This window comes from Nomascus leucogenys, chromosome 23 (assembly GCF_006542625.1).
Source record: "Nomascus leucogenys isolate Asia chromosome 23, Asia_NLE_v1, whole genome shotgun sequence".
In the NCBI taxonomy this organism is placed as follows: domain Eukaryota; kingdom Metazoa; phylum Chordata; class Mammalia; order Primates; family Hylobatidae; genus Nomascus; species Nomascus leucogenys.
In genome coordinates, this window is record NC_044403.1 from 19,163,336 (window position 1) to 19,187,669 (window position 24,334).

At 39.3% G+C, this 24,334-nt stretch overlaps 1 protein-coding gene and 1 long non-coding RNA gene across 2 annotated transcripts in view; one reads left to right on the forward strand and one right to left on the reverse strand.

Moving 5' to 3' along the window:
- GUCY2C (guanylate cyclase 2C) overlaps positions 1–24,334 on the forward strand; it is an 83,090-nt gene that overhangs the window by 55,962 nt on the left and 2,794 nt on the right. The window contains exons 19-25 of the mRNA XM_003265528.3: positions 1,077–1,165; positions 11,150–11,241; positions 13,992–14,150; positions 17,690–17,882; positions 18,671–18,845; positions 20,563–20,661; positions 23,098–23,192. Of these exons, the coding sequence (XP_003265576.1) occupies positions 1,077–1,165; positions 11,150–11,241; positions 13,992–14,150; positions 17,690–17,882; positions 18,671–18,845; positions 20,563–20,661; positions 23,098–23,192 (902 nt within the window). The remainder of the gene's footprint in view (positions 1–1,076; positions 1,166–11,149; positions 11,242–13,991; positions 14,151–17,689; positions 17,883–18,670; positions 18,846–20,562; positions 20,662–23,097; positions 23,193–24,334) is intronic.
- The window catches only part of LOC115832944, a 47,192-nt gene continuing 42,927 nt past the window's right edge, over positions 20,070–24,334 (reverse strand). Inside the window, exons 5-6 of the long non-coding RNA XR_004028358.1 lie at positions 20,499–20,720; positions 20,070–20,087 (exon numbers count right to left, since the gene is read on the reverse strand). This is a non-coding gene — a long non-coding RNA (uncharacterized LOC115832944). The remainder of the gene's footprint in view (positions 20,088–20,498; positions 20,721–24,334) is intronic.

Below are 24,334 nucleotides of genomic sequence, written 5' to 3' on the forward strand. Positions count from 1 at the left end.
TCTAGGCTTACTGAGACCCCAATCTGTTTGTAACCACATCACAATTCCTTCATCTACAAAATTAATGATTTCCCATCTGCATTATACATTTTATAAGAATATTAGGAAGATTCAATATTAGAGTGCACTGAAAAGCATAAGACAACATACACTGCCAGGTGTTATTATTGTCAGTATTATTGTTAACAATCTTCCTTTACAATTCACCTCTTTCCTTCTGATTCCAATAAGAGAATGTACCTGCTTAACATCTAAACTATATCACTCTAACAGGATGACATACATATTTTAATTCTTACTAAGAGTAGATCTATAGTTTTTGGCCACACGTCCTCTCAGGGGAAAATGCTTCATTCCATTCATTCAATCCTCACTTACTGAGCATTTATTATGTGCTAACCGTTAACTGTTTCGTGGGGAGTAGGGTGACTAAGGGACGTAGAGAGGGTGGGGTCAAAGTATGGACAGAAGAAGTCTACTGAAGGCAGTGGTGCCTGAGCTGAGTTTTACAGGGTCAGTAGCATTTTTTCTTTTTTTCTTTTCTTTTCTTTCTTTCTTTTTTTTGAGACAGTGTCTTGCTCTGTCACCCCCAGGCTGGAGTAAGTACAGTGGCATGATCTTGGCTCACTGCAACCTCTGCCTCCCGGGCTCAAGCAATCCTCCTGGCTCGGCCTTCCAAGTAGCTGGGACGACAGGTGCACACCACCACGCCTGGCTAATTTTTGTACTTTATGCAGAGACAGGGTTTCACCATGTTGCCCAGACTGAGCTCCTGAGCTCGAGTGATCCCCCAACCTCAGCCTCACAAAGTGCTGGGATTACAGGTATAAGGCACTGCGCCCCACCCAGTGGCCTATCCTTAAGGTAACCTTCTGGTTATAAGTGGGATTAGACCCTTTCACTGGGTGCCTCATTGAATCAACATCTGTCTACTGAGTGCTGGTCTAGGCTCTGCAGCACTCTCACTGAGCTAAGAGCCATCCAGAGGAGTGTACCAACTGGATTTCTGTTGAAATTCCTTCCATTTCTTCATGCTGTATTCTTCTTTGTAATTTAAATTTTTCTCACCCAACCAGAGAAGATTTTCAGAGTGGAAAATTCCAACGGAATGAAACCCTTCCGCCCAGATTTATTCTTGGAAACAGCAGAGGAAAAAGAGCTAGAAGTGAGTATATCTTCCCGTATTCGTTTCCTTGGCCTGCTATAAAAATTACCATAAATGTAATGGATTAAAAGAACAAAAATTTATTCACTTACAGTTCTGGAGGCTAGAAGTCTGAAATCAAGTGTTCAGCAAGGCCACACTTCCTCCAGAAGAGCTAAGGGGCTAATCCATCCTTACTTCTTCCAGAAGTTTCTGATGGCTGTTGACATTTCTTATCTTATGGCCACACAATTCAATCTCTGCCTCTTGATCACAGTTTCTCTTCTGTCTATTCTCCCTCTGTCTCCTTTCTATTAGGACATATGTGATTGCATTTGGGTCCACCCAGAAAATACAGAACAATCACCTCATCTCAAGAATTGTAACTTAATTATATCTGCAATGGCTCTTTTTCCAAATAAGGTAGCATTCATAGGTTCCAGGGATTAGGACGCAGCATGTCTTTGGGAGCCAGCCTCAGCCTACCACATTCTCCATGCCCTTCTACCACTCCCCAACTCAGGAATGAGCTGGCTTCTAAAGCACACATCTCATTCTCTAATTTTTTTTTTTTTTTTTTGAGACAGAGTCTTGCTCTGTCACCCAAGCTAGAGTGCAGTGGCAGGATCTTGGCTCACTGCAACTCTGGCCTCCCGGCTTCAAGCAATTCTCCTGCCTCAGCCTCCTGAGTAGCTGGGACTACAGGCGCCTGCCACCACACCCAGCTAATTTTTGTATTTTTAGTAGAGATGGGGTTTCACCATGTTGGCCGGGCTGGTCTCGATCTCCTGACCTCAAGCGATCCCACCTGCCTTGGCCTCCCAAAGCGCTGGGATTACATAATAGGTGTGAGCCACCATGCCTGGCCTCATTCTCTATTTTTAAATTGATATTTGTACATATTTGTGAGGTATATGTGATATTTTGTCATATGCACAGAATGTGTAATGATCAAGTCATGTATTTAGGGGATCCATCACCTTAAGTAGTTATCATTTCTATGTGTTGGGAACATTTCAAGTCCTCTCTTCTAGCTGCTTTGAAATATACAATACATTGTTGTTAACTGTAGTCATCCTACTCTGCTATCAAACACTATAACTTATTCCTTCTAACTGTATGTTTGTACCCATTAACCTACCTCTCTTCATTCATCCCCTGCCCTACTACACCCTTCCCAGTCTCTGGCTATCATTATTCTCTCCACCTCCATGAGATCAACTTTTTTAGCCCCTGCATGAGTGAGAACATGTGATCCTTGTCTTTCTGTGCCTTTAACTTTACATAGTGACCTCCAGTTCCATATATGCTGCTGCAAATGACATGATTTCATTATTTTTATGGTTAAATAGTATTCTATTGTGTACACAGCCCGCATTTTCTTTTTCCATTCATCCATTGATGGACACTTAAGTTGATTCTGTATCTTTGCTATTGTGAATAGTGTTGCAATAAATGTGAGTGTGCAGGTATCCTTTGATACACTGATTTCTCTTCCTTTGGATAAATACTCAGCAGGGGGATTGGTGGATCATATGGTAGTTCTATTTTTAGTGTTTTGAGAAATCTCTATCCTATTTTCCATAGTGGCTATACTAATTTACATTCCCATCAACAGTGTGTAAGAGTTCCCTTTTCTCTGCATCCTTGCCAGCATCTGTTGTTATTTGGCTTTTTAGTAATAGCCATTCTGACTGGGGTAAGATGGTAGCTCACTGTGGTTTTGACTTGCATTTCCCTGATGATTAGTGATGTTGAGCATTTTTTCATATTCCTGTTAGCCATTTATAAATCTTCTTTTGAGAAATGTTTATTCATGAATTTTGCCCACTTTTTAATGGAATTTTTTTTAACTGCTGAGTTGTTTGAGTTCCTTGTATATTCTGGAATATCACCCTTGTCAGATTAATAGTTTGCAAATACTTTCTCCCATTCAACAGGTTGTCTCTTCACTCTGTTGTTTCCCTTGCTATGCAGAAGCCTTTTAGTCTAATATAGTCCCATTTGTCTATTTTTGGTTTGGTTTCCTGTGCTTTTGAGGTCTTAGCCATAAAATCTTTGCCTAAACCAATGTCCTAAAGTCTTTTCTCTATGTTTTCTTCTAATAGTTTCATAGTTTCAGGTCCTCTGTTTAATCTATCTTGAGTTGATTTTTGTATATGGGAAGAGATGGGGTGTCCTTTCCCCATTGTATGTTCTTGGAGCTGTTGTTGAAAATCAGTTGTCTGTAAATGCGTGGATTTATTTCTGGGTTCTCTATTCTGTTCCATTTGTTTATATGTCTGTTTCTATGCCAGTAACAGGTTGTTTTGGTTACTGTAACTTTATAGAACATTTTGAAATCAGGTAATGTTATGCCTCCAGCTTTGTTCTTTTTGCTTGGGATTGCTTTGTCTATTTGGGCTCTTTTTTGGTTCCATATGGATTTTAGGATTGTTTTTTCCATTTCTGTGAGAAAATGACAGTGGTATTTTGATAGGATTACATTGAATCTGTAGATTGCTTTGGGCAGTATAATCATTTTAGTGATATTAACTCTTCCAATCCATGAGCATGGGATATCTTCCCATTTGTTTTTGTCCTCTTCAGTTTCATCAGTGTTTGTAGTTTTCCTTATAGAGGTCTTTTACCTTCTTTGTTAAATTTATTCTTAGGTGGGTTTTTGGGTTTTTTTTTTTTTTTTGGTAGCTATTGTAAATGGGATTGTCTTCTTGATTTCTTTCCCGCTGAGTTTATTATTGGTGGTATATAAAAACACTACTGATTTTTGTATGTTAATTTGTTTTTTTGAGACAGAGTCTCACTGTGTTGCCCAGGCTGGAGTGCAGTGGAGTGATCTCAGCTCACTGCAACCTCCACCTCCCGGGTTCAAGCAAATCTCCTGCCTCAGCCTCCCAAGTAGCAGGGATTACAGGCACCTGCCACCAAGTCCAGCTAATTTTTTTTTTCATATTTTAGTAGAGACAGGGTTTCACTATGTTGCCCAGGCTTGTCTCGAACTCCTGACCTCAGGCAATCTGCCCTCCTTGGCCTCCCAAAGTGCCAGGATTACAGGTGTGAGCCACCGCACCCAGTCTGTATGTTAATTTTATATACTTCAACTGTACTGAATTTATCATATCTAAGATCTTTTTGGTGAAGTCTTTAGGTTTTCTAGATGTATGATCATATCATCTGCAAAGAGATAATTTGACCCCCTGTTTTCCAATTTGGATGCCTTTTATTTTTCTTGCCTAATTGCTCTGGCTAGTACTTTCAGTACTATATTGAATAGGAGAGGTGAAATTGGGCATCCTTGTCTCGTTCCAGTTCTTAGAGGGAAAGCTTTCAGCTTTTCCTCATTCCGTGTGATATTTGCAGGTTTGTAGTATATGGCTTTTATTATTTTGTGGGTGTGTGATACATGGCTGGCCTTTATTATGTTGAGATATCTTCCTTCTATGGCTAGTTTTTTGAGAGTTTTTATCAAGAAGAGATGTTGAATATTATCAAATGCTTTTCCTGCACCGATTGAGATGATCATATGGCTTTTGTTCTTCATTCTGTTGACGTAATGTATCATGTTTATTGATTTGCATATGTTAAATAATCCTTGCTTCCTGGGGATAAATCCCACTTGAACATGGCATATTATCTTTTTGATGTGCTGTTAGATTCAGTTTGCTAGTATTTTTTTTTTTGGAGGATTTTTGCATCTATGTTCATCAGGGATATTGACCCATAGTTTTCCTTTTTTGTTGTATCCTTGTCTGGTTTTAGTATGAGGGTACTGCTGGCCTTGTAGAATGACGTAGAATTCCCTATTCTTCAATTGTTTTGAATAGTTTGAAGAGAATTAGTGTTAGTTCTTCTTTGGAAGTTTGGCATAATTCAGCAGTAAAGTCATCCAGTTCTGGACTCTCTTTGTTGGGAGACTAGTCATTCAGTCTCATTACTCATTGTTGGTCTGTTCATGTAATATATGGTATCCTATTTTTTTCTGATTCAATCTATGTAGATTGTATTTATCCAGGAATTTCTCCACTTCCTCTATATTTTTCAGTTTGCTGGTATATAGTTGTTCATAACAGTCTCTGATAATCTTTCACATTTTTGTGCAATTGGTTTTTATGTCTTTTTCTAATTTCTGATTTTGTTTATTTGGATCTTCTCTCATTTTTTTCTTGGTTAGTCTAGCTAATGGTTTATTGATTTTGTTTACCTTTTCATAAAAACAACTTTTTATTTCAATGATCCTTCATATTATTTTTTCAACCTCTATTTTGTCCAGTTCTACTCTGACCTTTATTATTTCTTTCCCTCTACTAACTTTGGGTTTGGTTTGTTCTTGCTTTTCTAATTCCTTGATGTGCCTTGTTAGATTTGAATTTTTTCTGCTTTTTTGATGCAGGCATTTATTGCTATAAAATTCTCTCTAAGCAGTACTTTTGCTGTATCTCATAGGTTGTGATATGCTGTGTTTAAATTTTCATTTGTTTTAATTTTTTAAAATTTCTCCTAATTTCTTTATTGACTCAATGGTCATTCAGAAGCATGTTGTTTAATTTTTATGTATTTGTGTATTTTCCAAAGTTCCTCCTGGTATTGAGTTCTACTTTTATTCCATTGTGGCCTGAGAAGATATTTGATATAATTCTGGTTCTTTATAAATATGTTGAGACTTGTTTTGTGTCCTAACATATGGTCTGTCCTGGAGAATGTTGCATGTGCTGATCACAGGAATGTTTATTCTTTAGCTATTGAATGAAATGTTCTGTAAATGTTAGGTTCATTTGTTCTATCGTGCAGTTTAAAGCCAATGTTTCTTGGTTAATTTTCTGTCTTTATGATCTGTTTAATGCTGAGAGTGGAGTGTTGAAGTCCCCAACTATTATTAGATTGGAATCTACTTCTACCTTTAGATCTAATAGTATTTGCTTTAAATGTCTGTATGCTTCAATGTTGGGTGTGTATATGTTTAGAATTGTTATATCCTCTTGCTGAATTGAGTCCTTTATCATTATATAATGATCTATGACCTTTGTCTCTTTTTACAGTTTTTTACTTAAAGTCTGTTTTACCTAATATAAGTATAGCTACTCTTGCTTGCTTTTGGTTTTCATTTGCATGGAATATCTTTCCATCTCTTTACTTTCAGTCTATATATTTCTTTACAGATGAGTTTCTTGTAGGCAGCCTATAGTTGAGTCATTTTTAAAAATCCATTGAACCAGTCTATATGTTTTAAGTGAAAAATTTTGATCCATTTACATTCAAGGTTATTATTATGTAAGGGCTTATTCCTTTCACTTGATTAATTGATTTCTGGTTGTTTTACACATCCTTTGTTCCTTTCTTTCCCTTGTTTATCATTATGGTTTGTGGTCTTCTGCAGTGGTAACATTTGACACCCTTCTCTTCCCTCTTTGTGTGATTGATTTACTAGTGGGTTTCATACTTTCATGTGTTTTCACGGTGGTAGATGACATCCTTTCACTTCCAGGCGTAGGACGCCCTGAAGCATTTCTTGTAGGGGAGGTCTAGTGGTGATAAATTTCCCTAGCTTTCACTTGTCTGGGACAGACTTTATTTCTTCTTCATTTATGAAAGATAAGCTTGCTGGATATAGTATCCTTAACTGGAATTTGGTTTTTCTTTCAACACTTTGACTACCTCATCCCTTTTCTCCTGGCCTGTAATGTTTCTGCTGAGAAATTCACTGTTAATCTGATGGGGGTTTCCTTATAAGTAACCAGATTCTTTTTTCTTGCTGTTTTTAAAATTTTCTCTTTAACTTTTGACAATTTGACTATAATGTGCCAGGGAGAAGATCTTTTTTAATTATATCTATTTGGGAATCTCTGAGTTTCCTGTATCTGAATGTCTAAATCTCTTGCTATTATTTTGTTAAATGGGTTTTGTATTCCTTTTGTTTTCTCTTAGCCTTTTGGGACACCAAAAATTTTAAGTATTTAGCCACTTTATGGTGTCTATATCATGTAGGCTTTGCTAATTCATTTTTGTTCTTTTTTCTTTATTTTTGTCTTATTGGATTATTTCAAAAGACCTGTCTTCAAGTTCTGAAATTCTTCTGCTTGATCTAGCATACTGTTGAAGCTTTCCAGTGTATTTTGTATTTTATTGAATGACTTCCTCAGTTCCAGAGTTTGTTTTATTCTTTTTTATGGTATTTATTTCTTTGGTAAATTTTTCATTCATATCCTGAATTTTTTTTATTTCTTTGTATTTTTTTTTGTATTCTCCTATATCTCACTGAAGCTCCTTTAATATTATTTTAAATTATTTTTCCAGAATTTTATTAATTTCCTTTTCATTGGAAATTGTTGCTGTAGAACTACTGTGTTTCTCTGGAGGTGTCATATTTCCTTGCTTTTTCATGCTTCTTGTGTCTTTATGTTGATATCTGTGCATCTGGTGTAGCAATTACTTCTTCCAAATTTTAACATTTGCTTTCATAGGAGAGGACCTTTTTCCTGAAGATGTATCTACAGTATTGGTTGGGTGAGGCACTTTGGCCTTGATTCTGGGTGCATGCAGTAGTGTAGTCTCCACATAATTTACTCATCTGTGAACAGTGTCAGTGGGTCTGTTATTTCCCTAGTGGGTTAGGATGTCATTGTTAGTGGAGGCAGTGGTGACGTTTTGTTGAAGACTAGAATGCCAGGTGGGCTGCTCCTCAGGGCCCCCTGGAGGCACTGGTGCCAGCATAAGCTGTCCTTGGGCCCCAGGACAGCTTATCTGGTACCAGTGTTAGTGAGTCTAGGCAGATCACTTATTTGGCCTCCAAGTAACTTCCTCAGGTGCCAGCAGTAGCAGCAGTGGCCCGGGCTGGTGGGTGGATTCCCGGGTTCCTGGGCAGCGAGCATGGCGTGAGTAGTGGAAGTAGCCATGATAGGACAAGCTTCTGGTTTCCAAGCAGTCTGCACTGGTGTTGGTAGTGGCTGTGACAGGCTAGGCAGGCCAGTCTGCAGGTCCACAAGTGGTATATGCTGGTGGGTACCAGCTGTGGTGGTAGCAGCAGGTTACGTGGCCCCCAGAAGATGTACTCAGGTGCCAACAGTGGTGGACTGGGCTAGGAGATCTCTAGGGCCCCTGCACGGTATGCTGAAGCACTGGGAGGGTGCAAGTGAGCCAGGTGGACCTGTCCTCAGACCTGTCTTCAGTCCCCACCCCGTGGTGTGTACAGGCACTGGCTTCAGTAGGCAGGGGTCATTCTCAATTTTTATAAGCTCAATGAACAAGGTGTCCATGCGGTATACTTACTAGACTTATAAATACCATCTAATAATTTAAAAGGAAATATGCCAGCATCTAGAAAGAATAGAGAAATGTACTTTCACTCATTTTATCCTTCCTCTGAAGGAAATAGAGCAAAAGCTCTTTACATTTGCTTTTGTAATAGTCCTTCCAAAAGGCCTTGAAGCCCTGTGAAAAATTTCTAATTATTTTTCCTTTTAGCATTTTACCTGAGCCTTAATAATCCAAGAAGATAGTGAATAAAGTATTTTAAGATATTCATGGTCTTTAAACAAAAACATCTTTTGTTCTGTGGGATAAAAATAGAAACATTTTCCTTCCATTTACAAAGTCACTGCCAGATGAGTTTTATGGCCACACTCTGCAGGGCACGAGTGGGCCATTTTTACCTCTCCCCTTCCCTTTCTTTTTCAATAGTAACAGTATGTTGAAATACAACTTTCTGAAATACAGCTGCTCCTAGCCCTGCCTTCTCCTCATTCCTTTCTTTCCTCCTGCTTTTCTGAATTCCAGGATTCCTCCACACAATCAGCATATCCTTTCTCAAGCCCTTTTTTTCTAATCTGAGTATATCCAAATATTTAAAACCTTATTCACTAAAACAGCATCATCTTTAATTCATTTGTGTAGCTGGACACTTCTGGAATCAGAAATGAGGAATAAAATTTCATGTCAAGTAACTGATTCCAATAGAATACAGAGTTGAAACTAGATCACTCAGCAATGCCCCAGAAACACCCAGTAGAGTCGTCCCTCCATCCATAGGGAATTGGTCCCAGGAACCCCTGTGGATACCAAAATCCACAGCGGCTCAAGGATCTGATACAAAATGGCATATCATATGCATATAACCTGCATACATTATCCTGTGTACTTTAAATTATCTCTAGATTGCTTATAATCCCTAATATGATGTAAATACTATGTAAATATCTGTGGTACTGTATTGTTTAGGGAATAATGACAAGAAAAAAAAGGTCGGTACATGTTCAATACAGACACAACCATCCTGTTTTTTCCAAATATTTTCCATCCCCATTTGGTTGAATCCACGAATGCAGAACCCATGGAGACAGAGGGCTGACAGTATTTCACTCTGTGGCACTGGATCAGCCCAGTTGTTTGTTGTTTCTGCCTATTCTGCTCTAAGGTAGTCAGCAGATGATTTACCAAGGCAGGAGCACCATCTAGTGGTGAATATTGGCACCACAGGCAATACTGCGGCTCTAGTTCCTTCCCAGGGAATTGTTCAGGCAAAGTACAGGGACAGGGATTGCATCTAGTATCACTTATGATCTTGTTTTTAGCCAGAGTGAAAAACAAACTTTATTTAAAACAAATGGTTTTCACCACACATTTTGATTTAAAAAAAAAAAAGCTGCCAACAGGTGGTAGCAGATGAGCAGATGGGCTTCCTCCTGTCTCCCTACCTCTTCCTCCATACCTCCCTTTTCTCCATGTCGCGTCTCTATTGCAGCTGTGCATTATAATCACCTGACGAGCTTAAAAATCTACGACTGCCCTTTGCCCATACAATATTTGGGACATACTTATACTGATGAATTATTTATTGTTGATCTGAAATCCAAATTTAACTTGATGTCCTTTATTTTTCTTGCTAAATCTGGCAACCCTACTAAGACCACTTCAAAATATATTAAATCAGAATGACTTAGGATGGGGCCTGGGCATAAGAAATTGTGCAAATGTTCCCCAGGTGATACTATTGTTTGCTATAAGTTAGAACTGTGGACAGTAGGGCTTTTATTCTCATTTGGAGCCATTTGCCTCATATTCACTGAGCCTTTGTTCCCCCACCAAACTGAGGGTTGGGCTGATATTTCTCATGGCCCAATAACAAGATGCAGATGAACTGAGGAGGAAGAGTTTTTATTTCTGTAACCAGTTACAGGGAGAAGGCCTCGAAATTATCACCAGACCAACTGAAAATTACAGTTTTTTTCAGAGCTTCTAAGCTATATGTCTACATGTAAGTATGCATTCATTTAAAGACAGACGTGGTTAACTTCTTTTCATCTATAACTAAGGTCTGAGTCCTGAAGACCTTCTTCTGGAGCCTCAGTAAGTTTACTTAATCTACATGGGTCCAGATGCTGGGGTGATTACCCTTATCTTGTCTCCTGCTAAATCACAGAGGTTTAGGGAGTTCCTTCAGACCCCCAATAAACTTCTTTGTGGAGGCCTGGGGAGTTTCTTCAGACCCCCAAAAAACTTGTTTAATCCTAAACAGGTCTTGTTAAGAAGAATTCCTTCGTTATTTTGTCCTGCTTTAAGGCCCAGGAAAGGCCTAGGCAAAATTCTTGGTGGGCTTTTGTTACATTCCAGGCTTTGTATAAGGGCACTGGCTTTTAATACTTAACTTAACCACTCAGTCAGTACTGAAACAGTTGTTATGGAGGCCTGCCACATCTTCACTGTTTTTTTCTCTCTCCAACGTAAACCTTGCAAGCTCTTGTAAATTCACTTAGTCTCCCCTATCAACCTGGCCTCATCTAAATTGGTATCACATTTTTCATTAATTTCACCCAAGAGAATAACTGGATAAGATAATGCAGGTGGTCATGCCTGAGACAGAAACCAGAGAGCTGGGGATCTCGTCTGCGCTAACAGAGTTGAAGATATTTTTAAACTATTCCTTGCCTTAATCACTCCCATCAATGAGAATAAGAATTCTCTCTTGATTTAGTTTACTATCCCCTGAGCTAATTTGCCTGTTTTTTCTTCCAGGTGTACCTACTTGTAAAAAACTGTTGGGAGGAAGATCCAGAAAAGAGACCAGATTTCAAAAAAATTGAGACTACACTTGCCAAGATATTTGGGTATTGCTGAAATGTTTACTTTTATTCACTTATTTCAGGGTTTTTAAAAAATTATAGTTGACATTCAGTGGCACCTGAATAGAATGAGAATGTCTATTCCAGTGAAAAATCCCAGGTGGCAACCAACACCTGCCTCATAACATTAAAATGATATGGAGACTATCAGACCATTTTCCCAGGGAAATAATCACTTGAAAAGTTAAATACTCAAGGTCAAAACTTTTCTGATTAAAAAACAAACTTTAGCTGATTATAAATTTGTCTGTTAAAAATAGAGCTTCTGGGTCCTTCTGTGGGTAATCAGGATTTAGAAGTGTAGCATGAGTCCTGAGAATCTGTAAAGCTCCTAGACAATTTTTAACATCAGCATGTTCTTAGGATCTTAAAGTCTTAAAATCTCCAGCTTTGGCCCTAGGTACTTAAGACATGTCATGAATCAGAGCATAATTCAAGTTGGGGGAGAAAAGTACACAATTATCTGGTTGAGATTAATTTCTAGATATCCCATGTTTTCAGTTAATACACTGCAGAATGAGAAAAATAACACTGAATTAAGAGTTAGGAAATCCAATTTCTAGACTAAGATCTGATAAGAGTTTGCTGTGGGGCATTGGGCAAAACACTTACCCTCACTGGGTATCAATTTTCTTCTTAGAAAAATTGGATTGAACAAGATGATTCTTATGATTTTTTTCCAGGTCTTTCTGTAGTTCTCATTAGGTCAAAAGATTCAGATACTTAATGAGACTAAAAGTCTAGAGCTGGAGGAGATGAGGTGGAGTGAAGTTAATGAACGTGTGGTCATTAATTAGTAGAACTAAGCTGTCAGTTGTGGGAATGGAGCAGGAAATAATAATTAATTCTAGCCCTTTTTTTTTCTCCTTCACTGCCCTGTCCAGATGAGACTTTATGTGTGACTAATAAAATGCATGCTCATGAAGAAACTGGGTCCTTGATACTCAGCCTTTAATGTGTGTGATGGTTCTCAAACTTGGCTGCAGCTTGGAATCACCTGAGGAACTTTAAAAATACTGATACTAGGGTTTTACCCTAGAGAGGCTGATGTAATTGGTCTGGGGTACATGCTGGTGTCAGGATTTTTAATAGCTCCCAGGTGATTAAAATATGCAGTCAAAGGTGAGAAACTGTTTTAATTGAATCAATTCATCCTAGAGTAAGATTATCCAACTTCATCTCTTACACCTGCTCCCACATCCATTCTACCCAACTAGACTCTGTACTGGCAGTTTCAAGTAAAAATTCCCTGGGGAACTTGTTAAACGATTCTGTTTCTTCATTCCAAGCGTAGCAATTTTCAGTCACATAGGTCTTGGGTAGGGCACAAAAATGTACTGGATTTTTAACAAACATCTCTTCCCATCCCAGGGGATGATGATGCAGGCCATCTTCTCCTGAGACCAGAAGTATTTGTTATTCTTGTAATAGTAAAATGACTGTGATTTATTCAGCACCTTCGATTGTGCCTTAGATGTTATGAACATTATCTCTGATCCTCACAATGCTAGGAGAACTCAATGTGTCTCCTCCTTGACCTCTGCACCAAGGCTTGTCATACCTCCCACTGTCACACAAAGCTGGCATCTCATCTAAGTCTCCTTGATCTGACAAAATAATCCAGTTAGGCTTCTGGTGTCAGGACCCTGGCTCTCTGTAATGAGGAGATAATTTAAGGCTTAGCTTGGCTTTTCTTAGTCCTTCTCCTACACTTTCATTTATCACTTCTTGACCAGCTTTTAAAATATTTTCCTTTATTGCAAATTGTTTCTTTTGTATTTTAGAAAATACAAATAAACAAGCAAGAAAGTAAAACATCACCTGTTTCCCAATAGGTGACCACCAGTCTTCAAAAAATAAAATTCAGAATATAATTTTTGCTATTTTATAAACTGACTTTTTCACTTAATAACACAGAGGGAGTGTCATTCTGCATATTCAACTATACTAATTTGTATTTTATGATACAAATTAGAATGTTAATGTTCCATTGTCCCATCATATTTTAACTACACTTTTGTTATACATTTAGATTATTTTCAAATGTTTGCTCTTGTAAAGAATACTGTGACTTTTTTTGTTGTTAACTCTAAGCACATTCATGATTGTTTCCTTAGGATAATTCTCAGAAGTAGAGTTATAAGCTGATTGGTATATGCACTCTTAAAGCTTGTGACATATTCTTACCAAATTGCTCTTCAGGAAGGTTTTGTACTATATGTATTTCCTCCTTCTTCTACATTGATTACCATCATTTTAACATTTGTTTTCCCGTTTTTAATCTTATTCTTGTCCTGAGGTTAAGTTGGGTTTTTTGTTTGTTTGTTTGAGACAGAGTCTCACTCTCTCACCCAGGCTGGAGTGCAGTGGCATGATCTCGACTCACTGCAACCTCCACCTCCCAGCTTCAAGCAATTCTCCTGCCTCAGCCTCTGGAGTAATGCCACCATGCCCAGCTAATTTTTGTATTTCTAGTAGAGAAAGGGTTTCACCATGTTGGTCAGGCTGGTCTCAAATTCCTGACCTCAAGTGATCCTCCCACCTTGGACTCCCAAAGTTCTGGGATTACAGGCGTGAGCCACTGTGCCTGGATGAGGTTGAGTTTTTTTGTTATGTTTGTTGGCTTTTATTTTTCTTTGTTTAATTATCTGTTCATCATATTTGCCCATTGTTTTATTGGATGTTCATGTTTTCTTAATAATATATAAGAGCTCTTTATCTATTACTACCTACAGACTTTTTCATGACCAAAAAAATGAAAGCTATATGGATACCTTGATCCGACGTCTACAGCTATATTCTCGAAACCTGGAACATCTGGTAGAGGAAAGGACACAGCTGTACAAGGCAGAGAGGGACAGGGCTGACAGACTTAACTTTATGTTGCTTCCAAGGTAAGGCAAGTCTCGCTGATGTGGAGGCTGAAATCTTCAGCATATCCTCCTAGCATTGCTTTTCATTGTATCTATACAGGATTTGTTTCCTTTTATGTATTCTTCAGTAGATTATTGGTTTTACAATGCATGTACTGCCAGGCGTGGTGGCTCATGCCTGTAATTCACCCGCCGAGGTGGGTGAATCATGAGGTCAGGAGATTGAGACCATCCTGGCTAACACGGTGAAACCCCACCTCTACTAAAAATAATAATAAAAACAATTAGCCAGGCATGGTGGCAGGTGACTGTAGTCCCAGCTACTCAGGAGGCTGAGGCAGGAGAATGGAGTGAACCCAGGAGGCGGAGCTTGCAGTGAGCCGAGATCGCACCACTGCACTCCAGCCTGGGTGACAGAGCAAGACTCTGTCTCAAAAAAAAAAAAAAAAATGCATGTACTTTGCTAAGCCTTGTTCCAGTTTGTACTCCACTAAGTAATGTTCTGAAGGTCACCCAGTGAATGGCAGAGCTGGAATTCTACCCAAGAAGCCCAAGCTGGAGCCCCTGATCTCCTTTAGTAACTCTGACCTCAAAATCTCAAACCTCTGAAAGTCAAATCACCTGCAAGAAAACTAGGAGGCGGATCACAGCTTGGGGGAAAGGAGTTGGAGCACACTTGGCAAGTGGTGTCTGGTAACCTTGTGATAGAAGGGCAGAACCCATGAGCCCTCAGAGTGCCTGGGAACAGTAGGGAACCCTTCATATTCACTTCAAGGATGATAATTTCTATCAGAGCTCCATAAATGTTAGGTACATAATGCATAACTCCTTGCCTGGTCTTTAATGCTGAGTTGTGACAAAAACAATATCCTGGTTATCTGGCTGCCTTCCCAGGGTTTCATTGGTGGTGGTTTTAACCAGTAATGTCATTCAAGTGGTTTGAATCAGCTGGCTCACCATTTCAGCTTTTTTCCTAGCCTTAGTTCAATATGCCACTTGGACTACTAGTTGGTAGATGTTTTTATTGGATTTCCAAAGGTTATATCACACAAGTCTCTTTAAGAGCTACAATACACCATGGCTTCAGCACAACTCACTTTGGTTATTTATGTAAAAATTATATGTGCAAGATAAAACTAAAACATGCATGAGCAATAACTAGAAGAATCAAAAAGAAATATGTGTAGCAAAGGGCAAATAAAAACTTAAGATTGCATGTAGGAACCAGATATCACTTAGACATTTATTTGAACAGTACCCCTTGGGGTAAATACATTAAAATAGAAATTTCTTCTTTTTTATTTTTATTTTTATTTTAATTATTCATTTTTGAGATGGAGTTTCACTCTTGTTGCCCAGGCTGGAGTGCAATGGCATGACCTCGGCTCACTGCAACCTCTGCCTCCTGGGTTCAAGCAATTCTCCTGCCTCAGCCTCCCAAGTAGCTGGGATTACAGGCGCCTGCCACCACACCCAGCTAATTTTTGCATTTTTAGTAGAGAGGGGGTTTCACCATGTTGGCCAGACTGGTCTCAAACTCCTGACCTCAGGTGATTCACCCGCCTCAGCCTCCCAAAGTGCTGGGATTACAGGCGTGAGCCACCATGCCTGGCCAGAAGTTTTTTCTTCTGGGAAGACTTTCTAAGAGATCTACTCTATACTAATTTTATCTATGTCAGCAACAACCTGTTATCAAAGCTCATGATGTTAACTCCCAGCCCTTCCTTCATTTATTTACAACATGAGTTTCTTTCTCTGGATAACACACTATTTTCCAAGTGTAATAGTCCATTCTCCCCCTGCTATAAAGAACTACCCGAGACTGGGTAATTTATGAGGAAAGGAGGTTTAAATAACTCACAGTTCCACAGGGTGTACAAGAAGCACGGCTGGGGAGGTCTCAGGAAATGTACAACCATGGTGGAAGAGTGAAGGGGAAGCAAGCACCTTCTTCACATGGCAGGAAGAGAGAGAGAGAGCACAGGGGGAGGTGCCACCCACGTTCAAACAACTAGATCTCATCACTAACACAAGAACAGCAATGGGGAAATCTGCACGCATGATCCCATCACCTCCCACCAGGTCTCTCCCTTAACAATGGGGATTACAATTCAACATGAGATTTGGGTGGGGACACGGAGCCAAACCATATCACCAAACTCATATGACTTTCAGACATAAGCAGTACAATGAATTGCAAATATGGCAGAATATCCAGTTTTGTCATTGCATCTATGTAGCCTCCAAAATACTATGCACTTTATACAGGGCATGTCAAGAACAACCACTCCAGATGTGTCCCTAGGAATCCAAGCCACACCAAGGAATGTTTTTCAAAGGTTCCAAGTTTTGTCATTACACCAATTAAAAAGGTTGCTCCGGATGCTCTGGAGGTTCTCCAAATCAGTGTTAGAAATCTTTGTGGTTGATTGGTTGTTTTCTTTCCGGGAGAGCCCACCTCCTTTGTTGCAGTCAGCATACCTCCAAATCTTCCCCATCTTCCTGAATATCCAAGGCCTGGGTTGTGCAGGGAGTGTAATGTAAAAAAAGACTGATGGGTGGGACTGAAGGCTTCCTGAATTCTAGCCCTGGCTCTGTCCCGAATCGGCTGTGGGAACTTATGGAAGTCATACTTTTTTAGACCTCAACTTTCTCATCTGTAAAAATGAAGATTTCTTTTCAATGACTTCTGTGGAACCTCCCAGCTTCCAGTTTCTGATTCTAGTGGTTCCATACTGAGGGCCACTACAAAGTGATGCCAAGGACAGACAGGGACCATCCCACTTCAGGTCAGCCCCCACTTCCTTTTCTCAATGAAGAGGTAACTTGGCACACCAAGTATGGAGTCCCTTCTTCTGGTTCTCTTCCTTCAATCTTGAATCTGATATGCTGCTCCTCATTCAGCAAAGACATTCTAAAAGTTGCTTTAATTTGACTTCTACGGTTTTAGCATGATTTAATTTATTGACATGATTGATTCTGCTTTATAAAGGACCCAAATCTGGTTCAAAATATATCAAATGAACTCTGGTTCAGAATATATCAAAATTTATATTTAAATGCATCATTATTTCATAGTAATATTAAGCAATGCCATGTTACATATGCCAGCAAAGTAAAAGTATGAACTTTGTTGAGAAATTCAGATCTGTGTGGTGATTTAAGTAATACCACACTCTCCTCAGCTTCTGCATATAGAGCCACATCTGTAAGAAGTTGATTATCAATAGAGAAGCAAAAAGTGGACAAGTATGTATATGTATGAGAGTTTTGAGGATATTAAAGTTATCTATTTATGTGTATTAGGGTTAATAAACACTAAGTTAATGTTGAACCTGCTTATATTCATCTGTGTTCACAACATGCATTATATGTGTATTTGTGTAATATGTTCATGTATATGATATACACAACCTCTCTTTGTTTCCGATTCACTCAATTCACTGGAAGTCTCAAATTCTAGAATTCCTGGTAGATAATCACTACTATCTGAAAGATTTATGTGAAAGAAGAAGAAATTTGCTGAAGTTGAAGGCATTTTTTTTCCCTTCTTCATCTAGGCTAGTGGTAAAGTCTCTGAAGGAGAAAGGCTTTGTGGAGCCAGAACTATATGAAGAAGTTACAATCTACTTCAGTGACATTGTAGGTTTCACTACTATCTGCAAATACAGCACCCCCATGGAAGTGGTGGACATGCTTAATGACATCTATAAGAGTTTTGACCACATTGTTGATCATCATGATGTCTACAAGGTAACCACATCACCTAACAGGCTGAAACTATTAATTGTACAACCCGAGGTCATCAGAGCCTGAATTGGTTGTTTCTGTTACTACTCTTGTCCTCTCTAGTTTCACATTTAGTGAATTGGTGGTTGAATCTGAGCTAAAAGTGAAGAGAAGTAGAAGGATTAGAGGGGTGAGAAGTCAAACTTACCATTCAACTTTAAGAAGCAGCAAAAAAGGTACAACAGGAAGTTCAGCAGGAATGAATTTGAAGTATTAAATTTAGACAAAATGGCATACTCTTAAATCACCTCCAGAAAATGGGCAGTGTTTAGGCTGACTGCAAATGAAGCAGAGAAGACACTGGGGTTATAATAAATAGAAAATCATACTACAAGAATGTATACGATTACATATTACAAAATATAATATTCTGTCAAATAGTGTGTTGACATTTGCTAAAGGATTAATTTTCAGGAAACTAAGGGTGTTCCTCAAATTACATAAAACCATTCAGATTATTTATTTGAACATTTCTAGAACTATCACCACATCTGGACAATTTATATAATTATGAAGTATTTTTAAATGGCTAAATTCCTTTATAGCTATTTTATCACCCATTAACTGGACTATAAAAACCCTGAAGAAATCAGCATAGAACTGATCGAACTGGCCCCAGAAAAAGTGTAAAGGGCTATGCTCATACTGTGTTCCCAAATTACTTTTTGTGTTTGACATGTGATTAACTGCTTCTGTTTAATTTCTATGCTTTTCAAAGGGGCAGAGGCACTCATGAGAAACTGTTTCCACAGGTGGAAACCATTGGTGATGCCTACATGGTGGCTAGTGGTTTGCCTAAGAGAAATGGCAATCGGCATGCAATAGACATTGCCAAGATGGCCTTGGAAATCCTCAGCTTCATGGGGACCTTTGAGCTGGAGCATCTTCCTGGCCTCCCAATATGGATTCGCATTGGAGTTCACTCTGGTATGGAGTTGAGCATCTTAGCAAATTGGGAACCATATGTACTGCTGTGCACCAACTAAATCAGAAAGGATAAAAGGTCTTCAAGTGTGATCGACTTCACATAATGTTTACTTTTAATTATTTTTGCCAAATGTGAGGTCCCACTATGCATCCTGAGATATTTAGACCCAGTTCCTAGAGAGCTCTAAGAACAAGACCTTTGAGGGCACCACTGACTGCTGACACGATAAACACCAAACATGTACAAAAACAAGAAGCTTTGGACTCCTATTTAAATCACCATACCTATGATTTCATTTATTTCCTCCCCATTCCCTTTCTCCCCACCCCCAACTTCAATATATTTTCCCACGAAAATATTATAGTATCTTAAGTGGATTAGAGTATCTACACAATAAAGAACAGATGGTGAAATTTCTATAATATTTATACCCCCTCCCTTCCCTGCCACTGCAGTTATACAGAAAGTACATGAGTCACTTTCAAAGACCATGAAAGTTACATAGCCTTATTAAAAGAAAAGCTTTATGCATATTAAATTTAACACAGTTTGATTGAGCAAAGAACAATTTTCAAATCAGATGGCCCTTAAAACTAGAAGAGGTTCAGAGAGCTTCAACGGGCAAGGTGGGCAGGCAATGTTTATAGACAGAAAACAGAAGTGAGGGACAGAAACAACTTGATTGGTCACACCTCTGTGTTCCCCTGATTTGGTCAAGGTCCGATCAGTTGACAGCCTGTGACTGGCTGAAGCTCAGCTACTGCGATTGGCTTGAGACTCAGCTATCTGTAACATAAGTATACCCTAGTTAGGCTTTTAGTTTGTTTATGTACCAAGCTAGGTTGCAGTTTGTTTTGTAGGGACCCCTAAGAGGCAGCCTCAGGCCAAACTTAGATAGTAAGAGAGGAACTCAGAAGTCATCTAGATGAATCTTTAGCAAAGCATTTCTTAAAACTCAGCTTTGCAGTTTTTGAGTTAATCTTTAACTTCTAAAACTGTTAACACCTTGCACTCAGTCATTCTATGCAAATACGTGACTGAATAACCCTTATTTCCTACCTAATATGCCACAGCCATGCATAGTCTAGCCTCGGCTTTTGTTCTGCTTGTTAGAACCTCCTTGTGCCACAGGCTTCCCCATCCAGCTGCATTCGCCTGGTCCATGAAATGCTTAAGGAAGGTTATGCCTTTATCCTGTCTTCTGTCTTCCATTGTCATGCCACCAATCCCAGAAATGCCACCTTAAAATAAAAATAAAACAAGCTTGAGCCATTGAAGCTTCAAGTCTACAGTGCCCTCCAGCAGTGTGAAACTCAGGGTTGTGTGGTTTGGCACAGTAAGCAAGCAGTGGGGCTCATCTTCATCCTTCCTGAGAGCCTTCTATTTAAAATCACCTTTGTGATCTGGATCTCTGGATGCCTTCCTATTTGCTACAAATGTCGTTTTCTTTGCGAGAGCAAAATACTTTATGATTGCATGCATTGAATAATGATGCTTCATTGGATTCATCCATTTAAAGCAAAAGTCCCAGTTCACATTTCACATCCTCAGCCACTTCTCCATGACAGGAAGTATTCAGGATTGTGACCATACAGAGAGGCTTACCTGTCTTCACTCTATATTCAGGATTGTGACCATACAGAGAGGCTTACCTGTCTTCACTCTACTCTGCAATTTCTATTGCCTCCACTTCCTGCTTTCTGTCCTTCATTTCAGGTCCCTGTGCTGCTGGAGTTGTGGGAATCAAGATGCCTCGTTATTGTCTATTTGGAGATACGGTCAACACAGCCTCTAGGATGGAATCCACTGGCCTCCGTAAGAAGGGAGATTGTTTTTCTCAGAGGACAAAGATTCTGTCTTCCAGCAGAGGGCAACTGTGAGATAAAATGCACAATAAGGAGATACAAAGTGCCAGCGAGATGTAGAATAATTCTTCACATTAGCTGAACACAAACCCATGTCAATCCACCTTTTGCTACATTTGCTTTTTTGTTGTTTACTGATAATTATTTTATTCTTCCACTTTTGCTCAGTTTTAGACTATTTCTATATTTTTGGCTCACATACAATGAATCCGGGGATATTCTACTTAGAATAGTCATGGCATTTACCATAGATTCATGAAAGTTAAAAAAAAAAATCAGTAGGCAAGGTAAGAACTATACACTCTGGTTCACATTCCTGTTTCCCTCTTATTTGGTTTTGCTTTTTTGTTGTTGTTTTTTAAAGACAGGCTCTTGTTCTGTCACCCAGGCTGGAGTGCAGTGACACGATCATAGCTCCCTGTAAACTTGAACTCCTGGGCTCAAGTGATCCTCTCACCTCATCCTCCCAAGTAGCTGGGACTACAGGAACATATCAGCACATCCAGCTAATTTTTAAATTTTTAATAGAGACTGGGTCTCACTATGTTGCCCAGGCTGGTCTCAAACTCCTGACTTCAAGCAGTCCTTCCACCTTGGCTTCTCAAAGCATATTCATTTTTTCTGGAAATTGATTTTTGTTTATTTGTTTGAGATGGGGTCTCACTCTGTTGCCTAGGCTTTGGTACAGTGGCACAATCACAGCTCACTGCATCCTTGAACGCCTCAGCTCTAGTGATCCTCCCACCTCAGCCTCCTGAGTAGCTGGGAATACAGGCATGCCACCATGCACAGCTAATTTTTAAATTTTTTCTGTAGATGTGTGGTCTCCGTATGTTGTCTAGGCTGGTCACAGACTCCTGGGCTCAAGCAAGTCTCCTGCCTTGGTCCCCCAAAGCCCCAAAGTGTTGGAATTACAGGCAAGAGCCATCATAGCCAACCAAGAACTGATTTCAGTAAAGAAAAATCTAAGCATTTGTTATATACAAAGGAATATATTGCATTTGCTTGGCAAGGTAGAGGCACAATGTGCTGCATGAAGTAGATGCTCAATAGATATTGATGACAGTGGTAGTAGTAGAAATATATAGAAGAGAGAAAAAAAGCATGGGTAGACATGGCTGGGGCTTACAAAACCACAAGAGGCAGGATGGTATTTTGGTAGTGTACTGACAATGTGATATCAGCTTGTCCTGGCAACTCATGCTGGCAAGGAACAGGATAAGGTTGGGGTCAGACAGACTTGGGTTACAATTGAAATTATGTTAATCATTCTCAGTATAAGTTGAGGAGAAAGCTGCCTGATCCTTCTAGCCCTCAGAAAGATAAAGATATAAATTGAAAATGGAATACCAACCTTGCCAAGAGGGTTTCTGAAATAATTTGGGACGATGTCATGTTAAGCGTTTAGCAATCATGGTACATGGTAGGTATACAATTTGGGATTGTCATTATTCTTACTGTTGTAATTGTTTGTGGTATTGCTATTAGGCCCCTATATTGGGAAAGGTGATACACATCAATGGACTTGTGAATGGGCGTGCCCTCATCACTTCTTTTGTCAAAGGATAACAATGTTCCAGAAGAAGGAAATTTGAGAAAATCAAGACCCCTCAACTGTCCCGAATTTTCACCTTGACCACAAGGCTTTAGCTATTTATTGGAACTTTTCCACAGAGACCCAAAACCAAACTCCAACACCCAAGCTTGGCACTACAAGCCAAATCTAAAACTAGGTCCTGCAGGCTGCTACTCTGAGCTGGAATGAGAATCTATGGAGCAAAACCTAGGGATCCCCATCACATCACTCAGGGCCCTGAAAACTGATGCCAGGCCTTCTTTCTTCCCACGTGAGATTATATTTCTTGTGTGAGGCCATTCTTGCATTGCTATAAAGAAAAACCTGAGACTGGGTTATTTATAAGAAAACAGGTTTAATTGGCTCATGGTTCTGCAGGCTGTACAGGAAGAATAGCACCTGCATCTGCTTCTGGGGAGGCCTCAGGAAGCTTTCACTCATGGCAGAAGACAAAGCAGGAGCAGGCACTTCATACGGCAAAAGCAGGAGCAAGAAAGAGAGTGGCAGGGGCAGGTGCCACACATTTTTAAATGACCAGATCTTGTGACAACTCACTATCACAAAGACAGTACCAAGCCATGCACTGGGGATTAAAATTCAACATGAGATTTGGGTGGGGACAAATATCCAAACTATACCATTTCTTATCTCTCTGATGTTATTTTTAAGTGTTCTTTCATTAAAATAGCCACGATTGTTTCTTCTCGATTTAGGATTCTTGTCTCAGGTGTTGTTGATATCCTGAATCAACGGGAAACAAATAGGCCATGTAATAGCTGAGATTTTTATTTATCTATTTTGCATTTCCAGCTTTGAGAATTCACGTGAGTGGCTCCACTATAGCCATCCTGAAGAGAACTGAGTGCCAGTTCCTCTATGAAGTGAGAGGAGAAACATACTTAAAGGTAAGGAGTCCACAGAGACAATACATAGGGAAAGCTCTCAAGACACGCTTGGGCCACCTCCTTTGAGACTTGGCCAGGAAAGCTGAGCATGCTAATCCTTTCTGTACTCATCACGATGAGCACCCTCCATCCTCTGCAAGAGAAACGACCAAAAAATGTAAACTCAGAACTTTCCTTTACTCCAAAGAGCCCTTTTGAAATTTTGAACTCTGCCAGCATTTCCTCTGCCATATCCAGGTTTTGTCTCCAGTTCCTCCTCCAAACACAAGAGCTACATACAGTCTGGTCCAGAACTTATTTAATTTAAATCAAAGCCCTTGTCCCCTCACTTACTTCCCTACTCTTAATACACAACACTGCTATGATCTGAGGTCACCTCTCTTGCCAGTTGCTTTACTATTCAGAAGCTCTAGAATCCACAAGGAGTGAATGACAAGGTGTGGCCCCATTCTCCTCCTCCTCCTCATCTGGAAGCTTGTTAAAATGCAGATGTGTGGACACTCCACCAGGCCTACTATGCAAGATTCTCTGTGGGTGTAGATCAGAAATCTATATTTTTAACAAGGTAATGTGTTTGTGACCACACTAATACTTGAGAATCGCTATTCTAGATTCTTCATGCAGTTCCTCACATTTAAAACAGCTACCCTCCAAAGCCATCAGTTGTCTCTAAATGCTTCTCAGGCTGCTTTTCCAAAGTTATTAGAATCTTTTCACAACTGGCAAAGCTGACTATTAACTGTAAGTTACCTGTCTCCAGTAGCCATAATGCTTCTGGCCTTTACATTTTGATTGCACCTTGGAAAAGTCTCCTTTTACATAAAAGTGTCCTAACATCACACTTGCTTATTGAGTCCTCCATAAATACATTTTTTACAAAGAACAGTTACCCCAAAATACAACCAGTTTATGGATTACTATGGTCCAAACACAGCCAGTGAACTACTATTTTTTAAATGAGTTTAATAATATATATCAATTTTATATATATCAATCATTTTTAAATTATTGTTATATATTATAGATATATATTATTAAACTCATTGTTTAAAAATAGTGGTTCACTGGCTGTGTTTGGGCCATATGTATTTTGTATCTCTTTTTCAAATACCAGCTTTAGCAAAAACAGAGTTTCCAGTATT